Source organism: Castor canadensis, chromosome 6 (genome assembly GCF_047511655.1).
Source record: "Castor canadensis chromosome 6, mCasCan1.hap1v2, whole genome shotgun sequence".
Classification (NCBI taxonomy): Eukaryota; Metazoa; Chordata; class Mammalia; order Rodentia; family Castoridae; genus Castor; species Castor canadensis.
Window position 1 is genome coordinate 5121090 of NC_133391.1, and position 21797 is coordinate 5142886.

Consider the following 21797-nt stretch of genomic DNA (forward strand, 5'->3'; position numbering starts at 1 on the left):
TTTAATTTTTATTTTATTCATATGTGCATACAATGTTTGGGTCATTTCTCCCCCTGCCCCCACCCCCTTCCTTACCCGCCTGCCCCCTCCTTCTCCCCCCCACCCCCTCCGTACCCGGCAGAAACTGTTTTGCCCTTATTTCTAATTTTGTTGTAGAGAGAGTATAAGCAATAATAGGAAGGAACAAGGGTTTTTGCTGGTTGAGATAAGGATAGCTATACAGGGCATTGACTCACATTGATTTCCTGTGCGTGGGTGTTACCTTCTAGGTTAATTCTTTTTGATCTAACCTTTTCTCTAGTTCCTGGTCCCCTTTTCCTATTGGCCTCAGTTGCTTTAAGGTATCTGCTTTAGTTTCTCTGCATTGAGGACAACAAATGCTATCTGGTTTCCTAGGTGTCTTACCTATCCTCACCCCTCCCTTGTCACCACCTGCTTTTGACAGTCTAATTGTACCTATGGCTTTTAACAAAAGAAAAGAAAAGGAAAGGTTTCTTTTCTTAAAAAAGAAAAAGAAAATAATAGTGTCCTGTTGCACTTTTTTTTTTTTTTGCAGTACTGAGGCTTGAACTCAGTCTGCACCTTGAGCCACTCCTTCAGCTTCTTTTTTGAGATAAGATCTTTCAAACTCTGCCTGGGCTGGCTTTGACTTTCGATTCTCCTGATCTCTGCCTCCTAAGTAGCTAGGATTACAGGCATGAGCCACTGGTGCCTGGCTTGCCAGTCCTGTTCTTACAGACATTTAGACTGTTCCTGGTCTTCGGCCTTTTCAAAGTATGACTTCTGTAGTCTTAAAAGCCCTCAAGTGATTTTTTTTTTTTGTGGGACTGGGGTTTGAACTCAGGGCTTCATGCTTGCAAAGCAGGTGCCCTACCACTTGAACCAGTCCTCCAGTCCATTTTGCTCTGGTTATTTTGGAGATGGGGGTGTTGAACTATTTGCCCAGGACTGACCTCAAACATTCAGTCTCCCAAGTAGTTGGGATTACAGGCATGAGCCATGGCACCCGGTTTCTGTCTGATTCTTTCTCTTCTGGTTTGTATAATTTAACCTCTTGTTGTCCACCTCTTTTTCCTCTTGCTCAGTCTTTCTAAAATCTGTTATTTCTAACCCTTTGGTCTTTCCGCCACTTTCCACCTCCTAAAAGCTGTGCTAGTGCAGAAGCTAGTGCTTCTGTTGGTGTGGAAATGTCACCAATCCTTACACTATATATACTTTTTTGGTGGCGCTGGGGTTTGAACTCAGGGCCTTGTGCTTGCTAGGGAGAAGCTTTATCACTTGAGTCACTCCACCATCCCTTTTTGCCTTTTTAAAGGTATTTTTCAGATATGCCCAGGCCAGCCTGGATCACAATGGTTGTATTTACGCTGGCAGTAGCTAGGATGACAGGCACCTGACATCACACCCATCTTTTATTGGTTGAGATGGGAACTTTTTGCTTGGCTGGCATCGAACCCAAGATCCTCCCTATCTGTCCAAGTAGCTAGGATTACAGGCATGAGCCACCATGCCTACTTGATGCCTTTCATTTTTTTAGGTCCACCTTTTAAAACAGGTGCCTGCTCCTCCACGAAGCCTTCTCTGATTACTCCCCCACTCCCACCCTGGGATCCAGGACCCTAATGGGTGAACCTACACTGTCCAAGGCTTCTTTCATCACTCTCTGCCCACTAATACACATTGGCGCTCCTCTGAGAGGGGGAGGAGCTGTGTCCAGGACTGCATGACACACCGCATCCTTTGCAGGTGCAAAAGGATCCGAGGTGCAATTCAACCTGATGACCTCTAGGGGGAAGTCAGCGCCTCATAAGGAGCCTGGTGAGGCCTAGTGACCACCGAGACGCACCTCCGAGACCTCCAAGCATCCTAGAGAGGAAACGGAAGCGGCGCCCTTGCCGTGTGCACCTGTCTGACGGCGTCCGTCTCTCACTTCCGGTCCGCGGAGGGCACGGGTGTGCCCCGTGCAGGTGCCGGACGGCGGGGTGATAGCCGGGTCCGCGCGGGCGGTGGACTAGGGTTTGAGGTGGAGTAGGCCGGACCGTGGTACCGCTGCGGTACCGAGGCACAACGGGTCCCAGCGTGGACAGCTGCGCCGCCGGAACTCAGGTAGGAGCGAGCGCGGCTGATCCCGCCCGGCCGGGCTTGGCCTAACCCGGGGTGTCCTAGAACCCGAGGAGATCTAGAAAGAACGTAGGGGGCAGTCTTTATAAAGTGCCAGAGATGAGAGACGAATGAGGTCTCTCCTGCCTGCAGGGTAAACATGTGCATTGTGGTGCAGCGCATGCATTAATGGGGCAGACAAATGCAAGAGCTAGAAAGTCGTGAAAAAAAAGAGAGAAGACGATGCGATGCCCGCCGGGGCCGGGCGTGGTGGGGCACGCCTGTAATCCCAGCACTCGGGAGGCTGAGGCAGGAGGATCGCGAGTTGGAGGCCAGTCTGGGCTACATATTGAGATCCTGCCCCGTCCCCCCCACTCCCCAAAAAACAACCAACCAACCAAAATCCGTTTAAGGGGGATAGGTGAATACATAAACACCCACTAGAGTATTTAGCAGAAGTTTGGGGGAGCCTCTTGTCCATTCTGTGGGTTAGTCGGGGTGATCTGGTCCTTCCCAGTTGCTTTCCTCTTAAGTTCTGCTTCATGGAGGTGAATAGGTCTGGGAACCTCTTCTTCCTCCAGCATACTGGGGCTTTTATTTGCCTTTTTTTTTTTTTTTTTTCTTTTTGCAGTACTGGGGTTTCCAGGGTCTACACCTTGAACCACTCCACTATAGCCCTTTTTTGTGATTTTTTTTTTTTTTGAGATAGGGTCTCACGAACTATTTTTCTGGGGGGCTTTGAACCTTGATCCTCCTGAGTAGCTAGGATTACAGGCATGAGCCGTGGTGCCTGGCCGTCTTTCTGCTTTTTCATGTAATTTTTCACGTGTGTTATGTATACCATGCCTTTTGGGAGACAGACATTCAGGACATACAGTATTGCTTTATTGGCTTTAGGCTGAGCACTATCACATCCAAGCCACCGGCAGGTTTGTTGGTTTTACCTCTCAAATTGTCTTGATTTTATTTGCTTCTTTATCACCACCCTGATCTTAGCCCCTGTCATTTGCTTGAACCACTGGACGTTCCACTTCCCTTCTTTCCTGCTCTAATCTGTCCTCTATAGACTTTGGAAAGATGTAGCTGCCTACTAAATTAAGAAAAGGAATAAAGCCGCTAGTTCTTTGTTTTCTTTTGTGGTGCAGGGACTTGAACCAGGGTCTCAGGCATGCTGGGCTTGCGCTCTACCACTGAAGTACACACCAGTCCTGGGCCATAGTTCTTGCTGTGGTCCAGGTCCTGGGGAACGTAGGTTCTGCCAGCTCGTCTCCAGCAGCTCTGCCCCTCATTCTGCTGAGGCTGTGCAGGGCTTTGGTTTGCTCTCGAACACAAGGGATGATTTCTAGCCTCAAGGCTTTTGCCTGGATGTGCTTTGACTGGCTTGTTCTCAGCCTAGGCATCATATCTCTAGCAAAGCCTTCTCCAAGTCCACTGTCCCCACTACCAGAGCACCCTGCTTATTTCCTTTCTAGAACTTTTCCTCACTTGCAATTTTTACTTACTTGCTTACATTTGATTTTTTTCCCTGTGTGCTGTATTAATTAGTATGAGTTTCAAGAGGGTTAGCTCCTTGTCTCTCTTCCACTAGTTTCTGCATGCCTGGGAGGGTATCTCTCTACCCACCTACCTACCTACCTGTCTGTCTGTCTGTCTGTCTGTTGTTTGTCATCTATCCATCCATCATCTATCTGCTTATTATCTGTCTATTGTCCATCTGTCTAGCTATGTATCTTTGTGCATCTATCCATTCTTTATCCACTATCATCTCTAGTCCTCCATTATCCATCCATCCTTTCTATCTATCATCTATTTATCAGTCATCTGTATTTATCAGTCATCTATATCATCTCTACTATCATCTGTCTGTCTGTCATCTATCTATCATCTATCTATCAGTCATTTATCTATCATCTGTCGATCAGTCATCTCTATATCTGTCCATCTGCACACAGGGATAGTCATGTGTTGTTTAATGATGCACTGTTGTGACCCCCATAGCATATACACAGGCATAGTGGCATAGATCAGTTACTTGACATGGGCTCGAGATGCGCTGAAGAGACAACACAGATATACAAGGCTCCTGGAGTGTGACATTTACAGTGAACTTTCTTGTTTTTAGTAAGCAGAAGAAACACCATGTAACACAATAATTAAAACTGTAGTATATTAAACACATCAGCCAGTGTCCTAGTCATTTATTGTCATTACCAAGAAGTAACACAGCCACTTGTTGTCATCAAGTACAACGTACCGCACGTGATTATGTGCTCTACTTTCTTACAACTGGCAGCAGTAGGTGGGTCACCCCAGTGTTACCAAAACATGAGTGCTGTGTTGCGCTCCACAGTATATGCTGTGTGCTAGGGTGGCTGTGTGTCACCAGAAGACAGGAAGTACTGAGCTGCATTATAATATTGTTTTGTTTTCCAGGGCTGGGGAGGGAACCCAGGCCCTGTGCGTGCTAGGCAAGCGCTCAAGCCCTGAGCTACATCCCAGCCCCCCATTTTAATCTTACAGAACCACCATCGTACACACTTGCTGTCTGCTGTTACGTGGTGCATGACTGTGCATGTGTGTTGAATGTATGGTTCCTTTAGTGTTGAAAGAGTGGCCCTGGTGATTGACTTAATTGTCACCACTGTGTTTTATTCCCTGACCGTAGTGTCATCTTATGGGTATCTTGTGGGCGTGAGCTGAGCCTTCTCCATTCTTTCTTTTTTCTCTGTGCTGTGCTCTGCAAATACTGAGTGACCGACGTGCCCTTCGGCCTCCTGTTCAGCCTGTTGCTCTAGCAGGTCACTTCCGCGTCCTCTAGTGGAGGTAGTAGACACAGAGCTGGGATGAACTGACCTTCCATGTGTGTCGTGTTCCCCAAAGGGTCACTGATGCAGCTGCCGTTATTTGTCTCCTGGGAGGCAGCGTGAAGATGCTGAAGGAGCGACCCACGATGGCCGAGGATCCCCGGCAGCACGTGGGTGTTCCCGTGGTGAAGCTGGAGCAGGAGTTGCCATGGGGCAGGGCACAGGAGGACTCCAGTCCCGAGACTTTTCGCCTGAGGTTTCGGCAGTTCCGCTACCAGGAGGCAGCAGGTCCCCAGGAAGCCCTCAGGGAGCTCCAAGAGCTGTGCCGCCAGTGGCTGCGGCCCGAGTTGCACACCAAGGAGCAGATCCTGGAGCTGCTCGTGCTGGAGCAGTTCCTGACCATCCTGCCCCGGGAGTTCTATGCTTGGATCCGGGAGCACGGCCTGGAGAGTGGCAAGGCCCTGGTGGCCATGGTGGAGGACCTGACAGGGAGCACGCTGGAGGCCAAGGCGGTGGGTGAGAAGAGGGCATCCAGGTCTTGCTGGTGGTGTGGGAACTGAAGAGTGGAGGGCTCTGAGGAAGGAGGGGGAGTGATCGAGGGGCAGCACCTTCCTCCTCTGCTCCCACGCTCCCTGATATCCTCCTGGAGCCATTCCCAGGGAAGATGCTGGTATGTGGGAGGGCCTGAGCCTTTGGGCAGAAACCTGTTTCCCTCGTGAGTCTCAGGCCCAAGGGCAGTTGCAATTGTTTGCAGGGCCCCCAGAGACCCAGCCCCCCTCTGGGGGAGATGTTCATGGGAGTGCAGGGCTGTAGCTGTGCTGTTTCTATGTCTGGGACATCAGATTCTTGGGCTCCTAAAATGACTCTGTGCTGCTTCTCTGATGACACCACAGACATGGCTTTGCAGCACAGATGCTGTTGCGAACTGGCCATGTTTCCATCCCTGTGTGCCATAGTCACACAGTGCCTGATTGCTGGGAAATGAGACCACGTCCCAATCCTTCAGTAGTCCAGCCTCCCACCTTGCCATGGCCCCCCACTTCCTGTCTCCAGAAGAGTTCTGAGACAATTTCTTTTCTGCCCCCAGCTCAGGGGCTTAAAAGTGGAGCAGGAAAGGCCCTGTGTGTGTGTATTCTCACCAGGAGCCTCTTGTCATCCTCCCTCTGCACGGCACTTGCTGCTCACCAGCTAGCTCACTGCACACTCTGGCCTCTGCGTTTTTAATTTACTTTCAGCTTCTGCAGTTGGGACACTTGCTTTCTAGTGCTGAGTGTTGTACTCAGTTTCTCCACAGACAGCCTTTGGGCTCTCTGTTATTTGTGTGAAGTTTTGTAGGTGTCGAGGCAGCAGAGCAGCTCTGGTCAAATGGTGTGTCAGATCTGAGGTGCTTGGAGCTCAACACAAGGAGCTTAGCTTCCTTTCTACCACCTCTCTGCCCGGGGAAGAGCTCAGTGGCTTTTTCCGCCTCTCCCCTGCAGCCGAATGGTTTTCTTAGTTCTCTTGTTAGGTTTAATTCAACTTCCTTCATAATAGCCTTGACTGAGCCTCCTTCTAACTGGTGTTGGGAACTGTCCTCAGGTGCCATGCCATGTGCAGGGAGAACATCAGGAGACAGCTCTTGGCCGAGGTGCCTGGGAGCCAGGTGTCCACCTGGGGCCAGTGGAGGTCAAGCCCGAGTGGGGGATGCCCCACGGGGAAGGAGTTCAGGGCCACAGCACTGTGGAGCAGCTGAGTCAGGACCTTGGAGATGGGACCCAGGCCTTCCAGGAGCAGGGTAAGATGCCCATGGTGAGGACCGAAGGGCCTGGAAAGCTGTGCTCTGCAGTGACTCCCCCAGCCCCATCCTTCAGAAACCCAGCGCAGGTAAACTACCTTACCTGCAAGGTGTAATTTTGAATTCTTTAACCTCAATAGGAAACACGAAAGTGTTTTCTCTACCTTGGCTCTGGTTTCTGGAAGGGATTCGTGGAATCAGGTCCCTTACCATTTCTTCTCTCCACAGCCCTTCTAGAAACCACCAGAGCTACGCAGCTGACACGGGCATATTTGTTAAGTGGGTACAGAGGTCATACACAGATGTAACTTTCTATAGTTACTGTATCTCAACAAGGGTTATCCCCAAGTGTGACCAGAAGGGACAGGGCTGGGACTTTCTTAGCTGGGTTAGTGTGTTGGCTAGTGTGGCCCCACAGTGATTCTGTTTGGAGCCTGTGGCTTCCTGACCTTGTGTGTGTGTGTTGGGTGGTAGGCATGTTGAGTGGGTTGAGTGTGGACAGTGCTGACACTTCTGTATTTCTGTCCCTGCTCAGCTCTGCCTGTTCTTCAGACGGGTCCAGGCCTCCCGGCAGTGAGCACCAGAGACCATGAGATGGCAGCTGGGTTCCTTACGGCGGGATCCCAGGTGAGCCGGAACTCCCCTGTCACAGACGCTGATGCTGCTTGGGCTGTGGTTCCCCTTCCCCACAGTTTCCAGTCCAGCAGTGTGCCATCCACAAGGCAGCTTCTGCCTTTCTAGTTCTGATGGCACAACTGTGCTGCCTTCTCCACTGTGCCACTGACCAGTCCTTAGCCACACTGAGTTACACCTGGGCCTGAAGTCCCAGATACTTTTTTTTTTTTGAGGGGCTTATTATGGAGTCCAGGCTGGCCTTGAACTCAAGATCCTCCTGCCTCAACCACCTGAGTGCTGGGATCACAGGTGTGTCCTGCCACCCCTGGCTGAAGCCCCAGGTCAATGTGCTGGTACTTCCTGTGTCCTTGTGAGGAGGGAGACATTACTGAGAGACTCCCCACAGGTGTCTTGCTGTGGTGGTTACCTGGAGACAGACACCATTTGTGGCTGTGTCTGTGGCTCCTCCTTGGGAAACAGCAGTGTTTAGGTGTTTGGCTCAAGATGGAGCTCCCAGGGCATTGAGCAGTGTCTCTGACCCACACTTTTCCCCTCTTGGGGCCTTGTGAACATTTGTCACCCTGCCACACAGAATAGTGATGTACAGACAGGGCGATGCCAGGGAAGTAGGTTTCCAATGGGGCACCTTTCTGAAGGGGGACCAGTCTTAAAGGCTTCTTAAAAAGCTGAGCATGGTGGTAGACACGTATAATCCCAGTTACTCCAGAGGCTGAGACAGGAAGATCTCAAGTTCAAGGCCAGCCAGAGTTCCTTGAAGAAGAAAAGTGGTTATTGGACAAAAAAAAAAAAAAAAAAAAAAAAGAAATGAATTGGACCCAGGAAGCCATACTTGGGCAAGACTCGATGCCCTCACCATCTTGCATTCTGTTTTCCGAGGACACGGTTCGAGGGGGTGAGGAAGGGCATTGGTTTTTTGTTACTTTTGGTCAGAATTCCCCTTCACCATCCTGGTTATTCATGGTGGAGTGAATGAGAAAACAAAACTGCAGTGTTCTCACGGCGCAGCTGCTCCTAGGCTCTGAAGCTGAGTGGAGTGCAGGTGACTGTGACTGTGAGTGGTTGCCGAGGTGGCCGGGGCAGACTGAGCCGCACCGTGGAGGCCAAGCAAGTGCATCGGGAGGTGTGTGGCTGGCTCCCGAGGCAGCCTGTGGTGGGCTCCTTCTGTCCTGCTCTGCTCTGCCTTTGCTCTCGCACTGTCCGCACTTTTTCTTTTCAGTACTGGAGCTTGAACACAGGGCCTCACGCTGGCCTCTTGAGTCATGCCCCAGAACTTTTGTTTTTATTTGTTTTTTTTTTTTTTTTTTTTGGCATTACTGGGGTTTACCCTATGTTTTTTGCAGTACTGGGAATTGAATTCAGGGCTTGAGCATGCTGGGCAAATGCTCTACCACTGAGCTTTGAACTCAAGGTCTTATATGTGCTAGGCAAGCACTGAACCACTGGAGCTGCACCGCCAGTCTTATTTTGCTTTGAGAGGGCCTCGCTGTGTAATCCAGGCCGAGGTGGAGCTCATGATTTTGCTGCCTTTGCCTCCTGAATAGGTGGGGTTGTGGGCGTGGGCTGCTGTGCCCAGCTCTTGGGACTTCTTCATCCATTGCAACCTCCTGTTGTTTCAGGGGTTGGGGCCATTTAAAGACGTGGTCCTGGCCTTCCCCGAGGAGGAGTGGAGGCATGTGACCCCAGCCCAGATCGACTGCTTTGGGGAGTATGTGGAGACCCAGGAATGTGGGGTCCCTCCAGGTAAGACTGCCTCTACCCCGCAGGTGACAAACAGGAGTTTGGAAACTATAGGTCAGCGGCCTTGCCCTAGCCCTGGTGTTACTGACAGAGGAGAGGGTTTCATGGCAGGTAAGGGAAGAGTGTGGGTGGGCGGGCGTGGAAGGAGTCAGTTTAGTGCATTCCTGTGTCAGAGGAGCCGTGCAGTGGAGCAAGAAAACACAGGGTAGTTACACTGGCTGTAGGTTGCACTGCCTGCTGCCTGTCTGTGAGTGAGGGGCTCCGGCTGAGAGCAAGAGGGAAACAGCAGGGCGTCCTTAGGTCTCCTTCACTCAGCAGACAGTCAGTGAGCGCTCTCCACATGCAGGCCCGTGGTGTGGCTTTTGATGCAGCAGGGAGTGGGTGGGACTGGAGCACGAGGGTTTCCAGTGGCTGCTCATAGCACATGGCATGGTGAAGGTGAATGGAAGATATGTGGAAGCATGGCAAACTTGGTAGTGTTAGATATTTTTATTGACTCTTTTATGGGTCAGTCAACATTGAGAGCAGGAGCCAGGCTGCTGCCAGGAAGGGGTTTACTGAGATTTTGCAAGGATCAGTCAGATTGGCCATAGGAGAGGAAGAGCAGGGCCAAGGAGGAGTCTTAGGTCCTGGCTAGTGATGGAAGAAGTGTTGGCGTTACTGTCCGAAAGGGAGGGTGGTGTTTCCCTGAGGGTCAGGGAGAAGGAAATTCCATTTGTTGAGTTTGAGATCCCAGTGGAGGGTCCCTGGAAGTAGCTGGAAATCAGGTGCCTGTCTGAAGGCTAAAATCACTCCACCTACCACTGCACATCTGCTGTGTGTACAGCATCTTCCTGAAGGGATGATCCACTTTGAATAATAAGGATGTAAGGCTCAGAGAGGTGAATTAGTTTTTTCCATGATCGAACAGCTGTTGGGTAGTCGACCCGACATTCAGAACCAGGTTTCTGACTGTCCAGCACATTTTCTTTTCGCTGACGCGTCTCTACCAGCATCTTCCTTCGCTCCGAGACTCCTCATTGTACTCATTTCCTTTCAGCTTTGTGTTTTGAGTGTTCATTGGAACAGTTTTCGCATGTACAGGAAAGGCGAGACTAGTGTAGTGAGCGCATACCTTAGTCTTTTTTAGCAAATGTTAAAATTTAACATATTTATTTGGAAAGTCTGTGTTTTCAGAATGATTTGGAAGTTGGAGACCTCTCCATCTGTCACTCTTAAGTACTTCAACACCAATGTCCTCACCGGGATCTTTTCAGTGTAATGCAGCGTCACAACTCCACCTAAGAAAAGAAATATAAGTTCCATACAGTTAGCATCCAGTATGTATGCCCATTTCCCCAGGAGGTTCATACATTGGGCTTTAATTTTCCTATTCATGGCTCCTCTAAACCGAAATGACCCAAACGAACCTCAGTGAACTTGACAAATGGCTTGCGTGGAGTGTAGTAACACAGCCCTGGAAAGAACAGACCTCAGCTAAACAGAGCAGCACGTGGTAAATGGAGCCCGAGAAGCCAGAACCTATGTGAGGCAGTTACGTGGTGTCTAAGAGGTTCTGAACAAGGAAGAGTGTGGGCATTGCATCCTGGGGCTGGGTGTAATCACGGAGGGGCTTCCGGTGCTGACCTGTTGATTACTCGTGCTCACGGCAGTTCTTGGAGCTGTACATTTCTGATTTGTAAATCAGAGGTAATAGCTGTGTACCTTGTATTTGATCAGTTAGAGGAATATAACATCAGTCCCTCTTTCTTTCCTCCCATCCCCTTCCTTCCTTTCTTTTAGCAGAAGAAAGGTATAGCCGGGGCTGGCCTCAACCTCAAAGTCCCCTCGCCTCAGCCTCCTGAGGGCTGCATCTGCCACCACACCCTGCTCTTCTTTCTGTCTTCTGATGGTCTCACCTGAAAGGAGTCTCCACTTGTTTCTCTGTTTGGTCTCTTTTGCTCTCTTTGCACCCCTGGACCTTTTCTCCTCTGTTTTCTTCCTTCCCTTCCCCTTCTCTATAAACACTGTCCTCTTAGTTTCGAGAGAGCATGGAGGGATGAGAGTGAGGATGGAAGGGTCAAGCTGGGGTGGTGCGGTGACATTCACTGTCACTTCAGTCCTGATAGCTGTGCCAGCACAGAGGTGGTCAGCATCCAGAGCCCCTGAGACAGACCGGGCTCATTCATTCAGCTGGCAGCCGGCAAACCTGTCCCTGTGCAGCCCTGCCAAGCTCCTGGGAACCCAGATGAGGGACACTGGGCAGGAGGAGGGAGGGAGCAGCGTGTGAGGGCCAGGAGCTGAGAGGTGTGTGGTGTGGAAAACTGCACCGTGTTCCCCATAGTTGGGTGCATTTATTTATTCAGGGAGTCAGAACTCGGATGAAAGGGACCTTACCCTTTGCAGCAACGTGTCATGTTCCCAAGTGCACAGTGAGCTGAGTGCAGGAGTGCAGAAAGGGAGCGGGGAAGGGGAGAGAAGAACCAGGTGTTTCTTGGAGGAAATCACCGAGTTAGACTTTGAAATAAGTCTACATTAGCAGACAGTCCAGTGGCCGGGCATGAACATCTGCAGACTTCCATAGAAGGGCCGGATGCAGGAAGACGTAGTGGGTGGGTGCAAGTGGAAAGTGTTGAGGTCTTTGGTCAAGGGAAGAAAGATAGGCGTTCATGGACAGCCGTGGTCGCAGCTGTCTAACCTGTACTTTTCCCTCTGTGGCCCTCACAGAATCAGCGTTGGTCTCCTTTGTCCTGCAGGCACTGGGAACAAGGACAAAGAGGCAAAGCCCCAGCAGGAGGACCTTAAAGGGACGTTTGCTGGGCTGACCCCTGAGCGGCTGGCAGAAGCCGCTGTCCAGGGTCCTGGGCCCGACCGGGGCTGTGAGCAGGAGTCCGGGGGCTCCGGGGGTGACCTGCCCGGGCTCCCCGCTCCCCTGCCCGCCGCAGCGGTGGTGGATGAGCTAGGCACGCACAGCTCCTTCTGGAAGCCCTTCCAGTGCCCCGAGTGCGGGAAAGGCTTCAGCCGCAGCTCAAACCTCGTGCGGCACCAGCGGACCCACGAGGAGGAGAAGGCATTCGGCTGCGTGGAGTGCGGGAAGGGCTTCACGCTGCGGGAGTACCTCACCAAGCACCAGAGGACACACCTGGGCAAGCGGCCGTACGTGTGCGGCGAGTGCTGGAAGACCTTCAGCCAGAGGCACCACCTGGAAGTGCACCAGCGCAGCCACACCGGCGAGAAGCCCTACAAGTGCGCGGACTGCTGGAAGAGCTTCAGCCGCCGGCAGCACCTGCAGGTGCACCGCAGGACGCATACCGGTGAGAAGCCCTACACGTGCGAGTGCGGCAAGAGCTTCAGCAGGAACGCCAACCTGGCGGTGCACCGGCGTGCGCACACCGGCGAGAAGCCCTACGGCTGCCAGGTGTGCGGGAAGCGCTTCAGCAAGGGAGAGCGGCTGGTGCGTCACCAGCGCATCCACACAGGAGAGAAGCCTTATCACTGTGCGGCCTGCGGGCGCAGCTTCAACCAGAGGTCCATCCTCAACCGCCACCAGAAGACCCAGCACCGCTCAGAGCCCACACAGCAGTGAAGGCGAGGCCGCCAGGGCTGGGATCCATCCGTCCATCCACCCATCCATCAACCATCCACCCATCCATCAACCATCCACCCATCATCAGTCATCCTGCAGGGCCTGGGGGTGCACAGCAGTGATGGCAGGCACACGCCTTCCCAAAGTCAGGCGTGGGCTTGGGTGAGGTCAGGGCGGGTAGTTGCCATCAGCATTTCTAGGGACACCTGCCCGGAGCTTCAGTTTAGCTATGGTGTTTTACTGCAGTGAGATGCCCAAGAGATCATTAAGTCAGACTCCTCTCCCCCCATTCTCTTTTCCATTTCACAGGTATTTATTGAGCACCTGCTATGCTCCTGGCACCAAGAACTCAGTGGTGAACGAGGCAAGGGAGCCTTGGTAAGTGCCACGCAGGAGAATCTTGTCACCTCCCGTTGCCAGCCTGCCCTGCTCCACACTGCCGGGGGCTTTTCAGGCAGCTTGGTTTATTCTGCTTTTTGGTAGCCGCCTCTGTCTCTGACTGCAGCATTCTGTCCTCATCTGTAAACTTTGCCTACTCCATTGTTCCTTGCACTATAACAACAGTGGGTAGGGATCAGTTTTGGAATTGATCACTGAGTAAACAGAATATTTTTAAAAAATATTCAGTTCTGTAAAGAGATCTGCTCAAATGACTGAAAGAGGAGCTGGCGTTGATGCCCTGTATTTGATGGCACTTTGCAGTGTATAAAATGCTGTTCTCTATGTTCTTGTCTGATTCATTCCATTACTATTTGCTGAGGCCCTGCAGAGTGCAGGGAACTTTCTGGGTGCTTGAGATACATCAGTGTGTAGAAGAGGGGAAATCCCTGACTCCAGTGACCTCACGTCTTGGGCACCGTCCTTCATCTTCAGAACGTCAGATGCTGCTGCACATGTCCTCTGGGCCTGGCCAGGTGTTCTCGGTCCTGTCAGCTGCTTCCTCTGAATCACATTCACCATGTGCCTCTTGTCAACGAATTGTCTGTCTTCGGTGTGTCTGACCCTTGTCATCTGAGACACTGGTTCCTGGAAACCAGCTGGGATGACAAGGTGGTAGTGACCTGTTTCGCACGCATGCTCATTCAGGAAAATGGAGAGATTAGTAGGCATAAAAAATACCTCTCTTTAAAAATGGGAAACGGCAGTACCTGTAACTGTATTTTTGTTTTCTTCTGTTTATTTGCAATCACTAAAGGGTTTTCTTGCTGGTAAAAGTCTGGAAACTAACCAGCATGATGGACTGCACTATGTAAGTGTACACCATGCCTTTGAACGCTGGCTGCTGAATAACTTCATCTTTTGTTGGCTGTGTACTGTGATAGTTGCAGATGTGGTTTGTCTTTTGGTGCCTCCTAATGTCCTTTTCCTGAGTTCTCCACCCCCCAGGTTGCACTGTAAACACAACACATGGTGATCACTAGCACAGTTGTTCTTCGCAGTCTGCTTTGAAATACATGGTTTTATCACCTGTGTCTTGGCAGGCAGCCATGACATGTCCTTCCTAGTCCCTCAGCTGTGCCCAGGAGGTTGCCCTAACCGAAGCTCACGTGTGACTGAGACATCCACACGGGCTCCTCCAGTGCTGAATTCCTTGTGCAAAATTACCTTTTTTTTTTTTTTTTTTTTCTTTTTTCCTGTTCTCCGACAAGTTAGGCAAGGCTATGGACCCTGACCAGGCAAATGCAATGGGAAGTTTCTGACCTGTGGCCTTCCCAGCAGGTCCCAGGAAGTCTGTATCCCAAAGCCAGGCAGGGACCATGGAGGCTGCTGTGTCAATGTTCTGTGTGTTTACCTGAATTGGACTTTGAATAGGCTTCCATCATGCATGCAGTCAAACAGGCCTCTGGTTTTTGAGCACGTTGAGATCTCTCAAGAGACCCTCCAGTTGGGCTGAGCCTTGTCTTCCTGCCACTTGGCCCCTTCCTTGTCTGCTGTGAGGCTGAAGCTTATGGACAGTTCTCCAAAAAACCTGCATTAAAAGGGAGTTTTCCCCATGGAATCATTGTAGCCTTGCTTTTTGATAATCTCTTCAAATGATAAGATATTTTATTCTGTATTTTTCTATTCTTTATTTTTTACTGGCGTAAATTAATTGTACGAAGGGGTTTCATTGTTATGTACCCATATGTGCATATGTAGTACTTTGATCAAACTCACTCCTCAATCTCTCTTAACCTCTGCTCCTGTCCCCTTTTTAATAGTTTTTAGTGGGCTTCATTATGCTGTTTACATGGACACATGCATACATATATATATACCCACACATATATGAAATACACTTCAATCATACCTATCCTGTCACCCTCTCCTTTCCCTTCCCCCGCCCTCTGCTTTTCCCCAAGCAGTCCTTTTGAATCATGTCATATCATTACTGTTATTTCTTAGCTCTAGATTCTGTATATGAGCAAAGACATGGTATTTGTCTTTCTGAACTTGGCTTATTGCACTCAGCCTCGTGATCTCCAGTTCTATCCATTTTCCTACAAATGACATTTTGTTCTTCACGACTGAGTAATCCATTATACACATGTACCACTTTTTCTTTATCCATTGACTGATGGGTACTTAGCTTGGTTCCGTTGCTTGGCTATTGTGAGCGTGTCACAACAAACATGGGTGTGTAGGTGTCTCTTTTGTAAGTTGACTCACCCAAGAGGGGTAGAGCAGAATCATATGGTAGTTATACTTTTAGTTTTTTGCAAAACTTCCACAAGTGATTTCTATAGTGACTGCACTAATTTACATTCCCACTCACAGTGAATGAGGTGTCTTTCCCCAACCCGTGCTTGATAGCATTTGTGTGGTTTCCTTTCTCCCTCCCTCTCTTTTTTTTTTTTTTTGTGGTACTGGGGTTTGAACTCAGGGCATTCTCCTTGAGCCACTCCACCAGCCCTTTTTTGTGAAGGGTTTTTCAAGATAGGGTCTCGGGACCTGTTTGCCTGGGCTGACTTTGGACACAGTCCTCCTGATCTCTGCCTCTTGAGTAGCTGGGATTGCAGGTGTGAGCCATGGTGCCTAGTCCTCATTCTTTTTTTTTTTTTTTTTTGTGGTACTGGGATTTGAATTCAGGGCTCTGCGCTTTCTAGGCAGGCACTCTGCCATTTGAGCCAGGCCCCTATCCCTTTTTTGCTTTATTTATTTTTTGGATAGGGTCTCACCTTACGCCCATGATGACCTGGACTGATCCTTTTTCTTAAGCTTCCTGCAACCCTCCTCCCCCAGGCTTTTATTGGTTGAGATGCCATCTCCCGAACTTTGTACCCTGGCTGACACATGATCCTCCTGGTCTACACCTCAAGTAGCTAGGATTAGAGACATGAGTTGCCATGTCCAGCTTGTTTGTTTTCTTTTTCTTTCCTTCTTTTGCCATGCTGGTGTTTGAACTCAGGACCTCACAACTTGCTGGGCGAGTGCTCTACCCCTTCACTGCCATTCTGACTGGGGTGAGATGGGTGGAATCTCTGTCATTTTGATTTGCATTTTCCTTATGGATAAGGATGTTGGGCGTTTCTTCGTGTGTTTATTGACCTTTTTTTTTTTTATTGGGTGGGTCTCAGGGCTTCATGGTTACAAAGCAGGCGCTCTACCACTTGAGACACATCTGCAGTCCATTTTGCTCTGGTTATTTTGGAGATGGGGTTTCAGGAACTATTTGCCTGGGCTGGTCTTGAACTGGGATCCTCCTGATCTCAAGCCTCCCAAGCATTAAAGGTGTGAGCCACCGTGCCCACCCTTTCTTCATGTGTTTATTGGCCATTCATAATGCTGCTTTTACAAACTGCTCAGTTCGTCTGCCCATTTGCTGATTGGATTATTTATTCTTTTGGTGGTTAATTTTCTGAGCTCTTTCTATTTTGTGGCTATTAATCCCTTGTCAGATGAATAGCTTGCAAAAATTCTCTCCAATGTTGTAGGTGGTCTCATCACCCTGATAATTGTCCCCTTTGATGTACAGAATCTTTTTTAGTTTGATGCAATCCCATTTGTCAATTCTTGCTGTTAGTTCCTGAGCTGTTGGAATGCTGGTCAAGAAATACTTGTCCATGTTGATGTTTTAAAGTGATTTCTGTATGTTTCCCTCTAGTAGCTTCAGAGTTTCAGGTCTTACATTAAGGTCATCAGCTCCTTTTGAGTTGATTTTTTGTTGAGAGTGAGAGCTTGGTCTAGTTTCAGCGTGCTGCATGTGAATGTCCAGTTTTCCTAGTACTGTTTGTTGAAGAGGCCATCTTTTCTTCAAAGTATGTTTTTGGCATCTTTGTGAAGAGCCAGATGGCTGTAAGCTGCGTGGTTTTATTTCTGGGTATTCTGTTCCATTGGTTGATGTGTCTGTTTTTGTACAAGTACCATGTGGTCTTTGTTACTATGGCTTCGTTGTATAATTTGAGGTCAGAGATTGTGATACCTCTACTGTTGCTCTCTTTGCTTACAATTACTTTGGCTATTTGGGGGTCTTTTTTGCTTCCATATGGTTTTTTGGAATGTTTGTTTTTATTTCTTTGAAGAATGACATTGGGTTTTTCATGGGTATTGTATCGAATCTGTACATAGCTTTTGGTAATATAGCTGTTTTCACAGTGTTGATTCTGCCAGTCCCTGACGATGGAAGCTCTTTCCCTCTTCTGCAGTCTTCTTCGATCTCTTTCTTCAGTGGTTTAGAGTTTTCATTGTAGAGGTCTTCCACCTAAATTAGGTTTATTCCTAGGTATTTATTTATTTTTGGCAGTACTGGGATTCACACTCAGGGCTTTGTGCTCGTGAGCCATGCCTCCAGCCCAAGTATTTAATTTTCTTTGAGGTTATTAGAGAATAGGATTGTTTTCCTGATTTCTTTCTCACTCTGTTATTGTTGGTATGTAGAAAAGCTAGTGATTTTTAAATATGGATTTTGCATCTTGCTACATTGCTGAGTTATCAGAACTAAGAGTCTTTGGTGGAAGGTTCTTTAAGCATAGGAGCATGTTGTCAGCAGATGGGGTGACTCGACTTCCTCTTCTGTTTGCATCCTTTTTCATATTCTTTCTCTTGCCATATTGCTCTGACTATGAATGCTGGCACTACGGTGTTTAATAAGAGTGGAGAGAGTGGACACCCTTGTCTCGTTCCTGAGTTTACAGGGAATGGTTTCCGTTTTTCCCCATTTAGGATGATGGTGGCAGTAGGCTTGTCATCTACAGCCTTTGTTATGTTGAGGTGTATTCCTTCTACTCCTAGTTTCTTCAAGGCTTTTTGCATGAAGGGATGTTGAGTTTTGCCAAAGGATTTTTCTGCATTGGTTGAGGTGATCATGTGGTTTTTGTTGTCAAGTCATTCACTTAGGATATGGGACTAAGTCTTCAGTATCTTGCTTTGGGAGTTTAATCCACTTAAAATTAATTACTGATAGAGAAGTTACAACTTCAATTTTGTTATTTGTCTTCTACATTTCTGATGACTTGATTGTTTTTTTTCTGTTCCCTCCTTCTTCCCTCACTGTCTTGCTTTGTATTTTGTTGATATTTTGTAGTGACATGTTTTGATAGCTATCTCATTGCCTCTTGGTCTGTTCTATCAATATTTTCATTGCATCTCCTATGGGAATTACACAAAACATCCTAAATTAGTAACACTGTTTTAAACTGATTATAACTTAAGTTCAGTTGCTCCACACATTCCCCTTTGTGCTCTTACTGTCAAAACTTAGATTCTATGTGCCCAATAGCATAAGCTTAGAGCTATTTTAAATGCTTTTGTCACATTAAAAGTGGAGCTACCCACCAAAGTTACAGTAATAACATATGTTGTGGTATTCATGTATTCGCTGTTACCAAAGAGCTTTATCTTTTCTCTTTTTAAAATTACATTATTGCCATACTGTGGTACATTATGACACTTAAAAAAGGTCTTATAATATATCATTGTTAAATTCCCCCTCCATCATTCTTCTTTATTCCCCACTCCCCCCATTCCTGGAAGTTTCAGCAGGTCTCATTTTTCCGTTTACATACATGAGTGCATAATATTCCACCACATTCATCCTCCTACACCCTTTCCTTATATCCTCCCCTCTTCCCACTGGTACCAAACCCCAGACAGGACCTGTTTCGCCTTCCTGGTCTCTGTTTTTGGAAAAAAAAAAAAAAAAAAAAATTTTTGTTTGTTGAAGATAGCTGTACAGAGAGCCTCATTGTGACACTTCCATGTTATATATATGTACACACACACACACACACACACACACACACACACACACACAGTATAACCTGAGTCAAGAACGTTATATTTTCATGTGGATGGAATTCGTTGTGCAAAATGGAGAGGGGGAGGGGGAGGGGGGGAGAGAGAGAGAGAGAGAGAGAGAGAGAGAGAGCCCATTTTTACCAGCCCACCATAGTACTAACAGAAAGCTACACAGCCTGTGCCTGCTTTTTGAAAAGTATTTGAAAAGTATCTGACTTCTGTGGTTGCTGGAGCAACTTCACCAGAACTGAGGTCTATTAATTAAAGTTTCCCAGATAACGTAATGGGTCTGAGCCTGCTGTGTCTCAGGAAGCTTCTATAGAGCCTTTTCTTTGGAAAACACGTTTTCTGAGTGTGCAAGTGACTGTCTTTGGGACAATTAGAGCCATCCTTAACACTGTGCTCCTGTGCTCACATCTCAACCTGAAATAGTGTGATTTGAATTTGAACTTCCTAAGGTTTATGGGGTCATCTGAGGTCTTTGTTGAATATTGAACTAGCATTAAACCAGAGAGATGGAGCCACAGGAGAACATCAGATCTGTGGTGGCTCTGTGTGAATCACAACACATGCTAGCTCTCTGCTGGCCTCATCCTCCAGCCCCATCTCCACTCACCATCTTCAAAGTCTGCAGCTTTGGACGTGTTGAGCGTGCCTCACAGACTCCTAGTTCCTGTGAACTGAGAATATGAAGTTTTAAGAGACAGGTGGGGAAGGCGAGAGTGAAAGCGTCACCCCATGATCAAGTGTGAGGGCTTCTTCCCTTCGTTTCTCCAAAGTCACTTGTGTGGTCTGATGGTGCTTTTACCACCTTCCATCCCTGCCTTCTCCACTGCTCCCTCCTGAAGGTCAGTGGCTCACAGACCGTCTGCGGCCCTCCAGTGCATTCTCTGAACAAATACGTAGTGTATTTTAATTGGTTGTACAAATTTATGGAGTACAGCGTGATACATTTTTTCATGATTGGCACTGGGAATTAACACAAAACTTGCATGCTAGGCAAGTGATCTAGGGACTCAAAAAAAAAACAAAAAACCAAAAACCCGGCTGGAGTCATGGTTCAAGGGGTAGAGCACCTGTCTAGCAACTGTAAAGCTCTGAGTTCAAACCCAAGCAACCAAGCAAAAAGAAAAAAAAAAACCCCAAACACATATCCATAACACGTACATACCTAAAAACCCAAACAATTCTATAATGTGAAAATATCCAATTTACATCCTTTTCTTTTTTTTTTTCATTTTTCTTTTATTATTCATATGTGCATACAAGGCTTGGGTCATTTCTCCCCCCTGCCCCCACCCCCTCCCTTACCACCCCCTCCGCCCCCTCCCTCTCCCTCCCATCAATACCCAGCAGAAACTATTTTGCCCTTATTTCTAATTTTGTTGTAGAGAGAGTATAAGCAATAACAGGAAGGAACAAGGGGTTTTGCTGGTTGAGATAAGCATAGCTATACAGGGCATTGACTCACATTGATTTCCTGTGCGTGGGTGTTACCTTCTAGGTTAATTCTTTTTGATCTAAACTTTTCTCTAGTTCCTGGTCCCCTTTTCCTATTGGCCTCAGTTGCTTTAAGGTATCTGCTTTAGTTTCTCTGCATTAAGGGCAACAAATGCTATCTAGTTTTTTAGGTGTCTTACCTATCCTCACCCCTCCCTTGTGTGCTCTCGCTTTTATCATGTGATCAAAGTCCAATCCCCTTGTTGTGTTTGCCCTTGATCTAATGTCCACATATGAGGGAGAACATACGATTGTTGGTCTTTTGGGCCAGGCTAACCTCACTCAGAATGATGTTCTCCAATTCCATCCATTTACCAGCAAATGATAACATTTCGTTCTTCTTCATGGCTGCATAAAATTCCATTGTGTATAGATACCACATTTTCTTAATCCATTCGTCAGTGGTGGGGCATCTTGGCTGTTTCCATAACTTGGCTATTGTGAATAGTGCCGCAATAAACATGGACGTGCAGGTGCCTCTGGAGTAACCTGTTACATCCTTTTCAAAATATAATTTGTTTGCTTGTCTTCTAAACCTCAGATTCCATAGTTCCTATCTTTATTTTCTTAAAATTTGTTAACCGAAAAACTGGATTATCATATAGGGTTATTTATATTCTGACTTGTTTGTTTATTCATAACAGGGTTTAAAGTTATTTAGCATTGATTCACTGAAAACTTGCTGTTCTAGAGCTCTGACCAGATTTATTTATCTTTCACATTTTGGGAAGAACACATTACAAAGGTGGCATGTCCAGTTATTTCTCTTTACATGATGTTAGGAGCATAGATCCATATATTTCATCAGTCTGATAAAAGCTTCACTACTTAGTAGTTGGATATTTCTTTAAGAAATTTCTCAAGGCCAGGTGCCAGTGGCCCACACCTATAATCCTAGCTACTTGGGAGGCTGAGATCAGGAGGACCTTGGTTCGAGGCCAGTCCTGGCAAACAGTTGGAGAGACCCCCATCTCCAAAATAACCAAAGCAAAATGGACTGGAGGTGTGGCTCAAGTGGTAGAATGCCTGCTTTGTATGTGTGAAGTCCTGACTTCAAACCCCAGTCCCACACACACAAAACAAGAAAACAAAAATTTCCCTTCCTTCACTAGGTTAGCTTAGATTCCGTTCACATAGGAAAGGCAGGATGACTTCCTAGTCCTCCCTTGATTTATGATGACAAACTGCTTGCTTTGCTTCCTGTAAGACCATCAATTCTTTTCATTTGTGGAACTGGGAATCAAGCCAGGGCCTCTGCACACTGTGGGTGCTTTACCTCCTAGCTGCATCCCCAGTCCTATGTGACAGATTATTTAAAAATCCTAAATATTTTAAAATGCTAAATATTTAAAAATCCATGAATTTAAGTGTTTGATGTCCATCTATGCAGTTCTAATTTAATTCTCAAAATATTTCATCTTTGGCCAGTTGGAGCCTCTTCCATTTGGCTCCTCATTGCTTCTGA

General features: G+C 47.7%; 1 protein-coding gene across 5 annotated transcripts; it reads left to right on the top strand.

Annotated features, from left to right (window-relative positions):
- Positions 1 to 1931: 1931 nt before the first annotated feature.
- On the top strand, positions 1932 to 19981 carry LOC109685058 (zinc finger and SCAN domain-containing protein 25). Of its 5 annotated transcripts, none has more exons than XM_020161735.2 (6): positions 1932 to 2106; positions 4981 to 5416; positions 6483 to 6678; positions 7214 to 7305; positions 8931 to 9054; positions 11787 to 19981. In XM_020161735.2, the coding sequence occupies exons 2-6, from the start codon at positions 5030 to 5032 to the stop codon at positions 12614 to 12616; spliced, it is 1629 nt and encodes a 542-aa protein (XP_020017324.2). In that variant the 5' UTR covers positions 1932 to 2106; positions 4981 to 5029; the 3' UTR covers positions 12617 to 19981. The 5 variants fall into 5 exon arrangements, with proteins under 5 accessions (XP_020017324.2, XP_073931681.1, XP_073931679.1 ...); XM_074075580.1 differs by having other exon boundaries at positions 11758 to 11992; XM_074075578.1 differs by lacking the exon at positions 6483 to 6678 and having other exon boundaries at positions 4981 to 5420.
- Positions 19982 to 21797: the final 1816 nt, after the last annotated feature.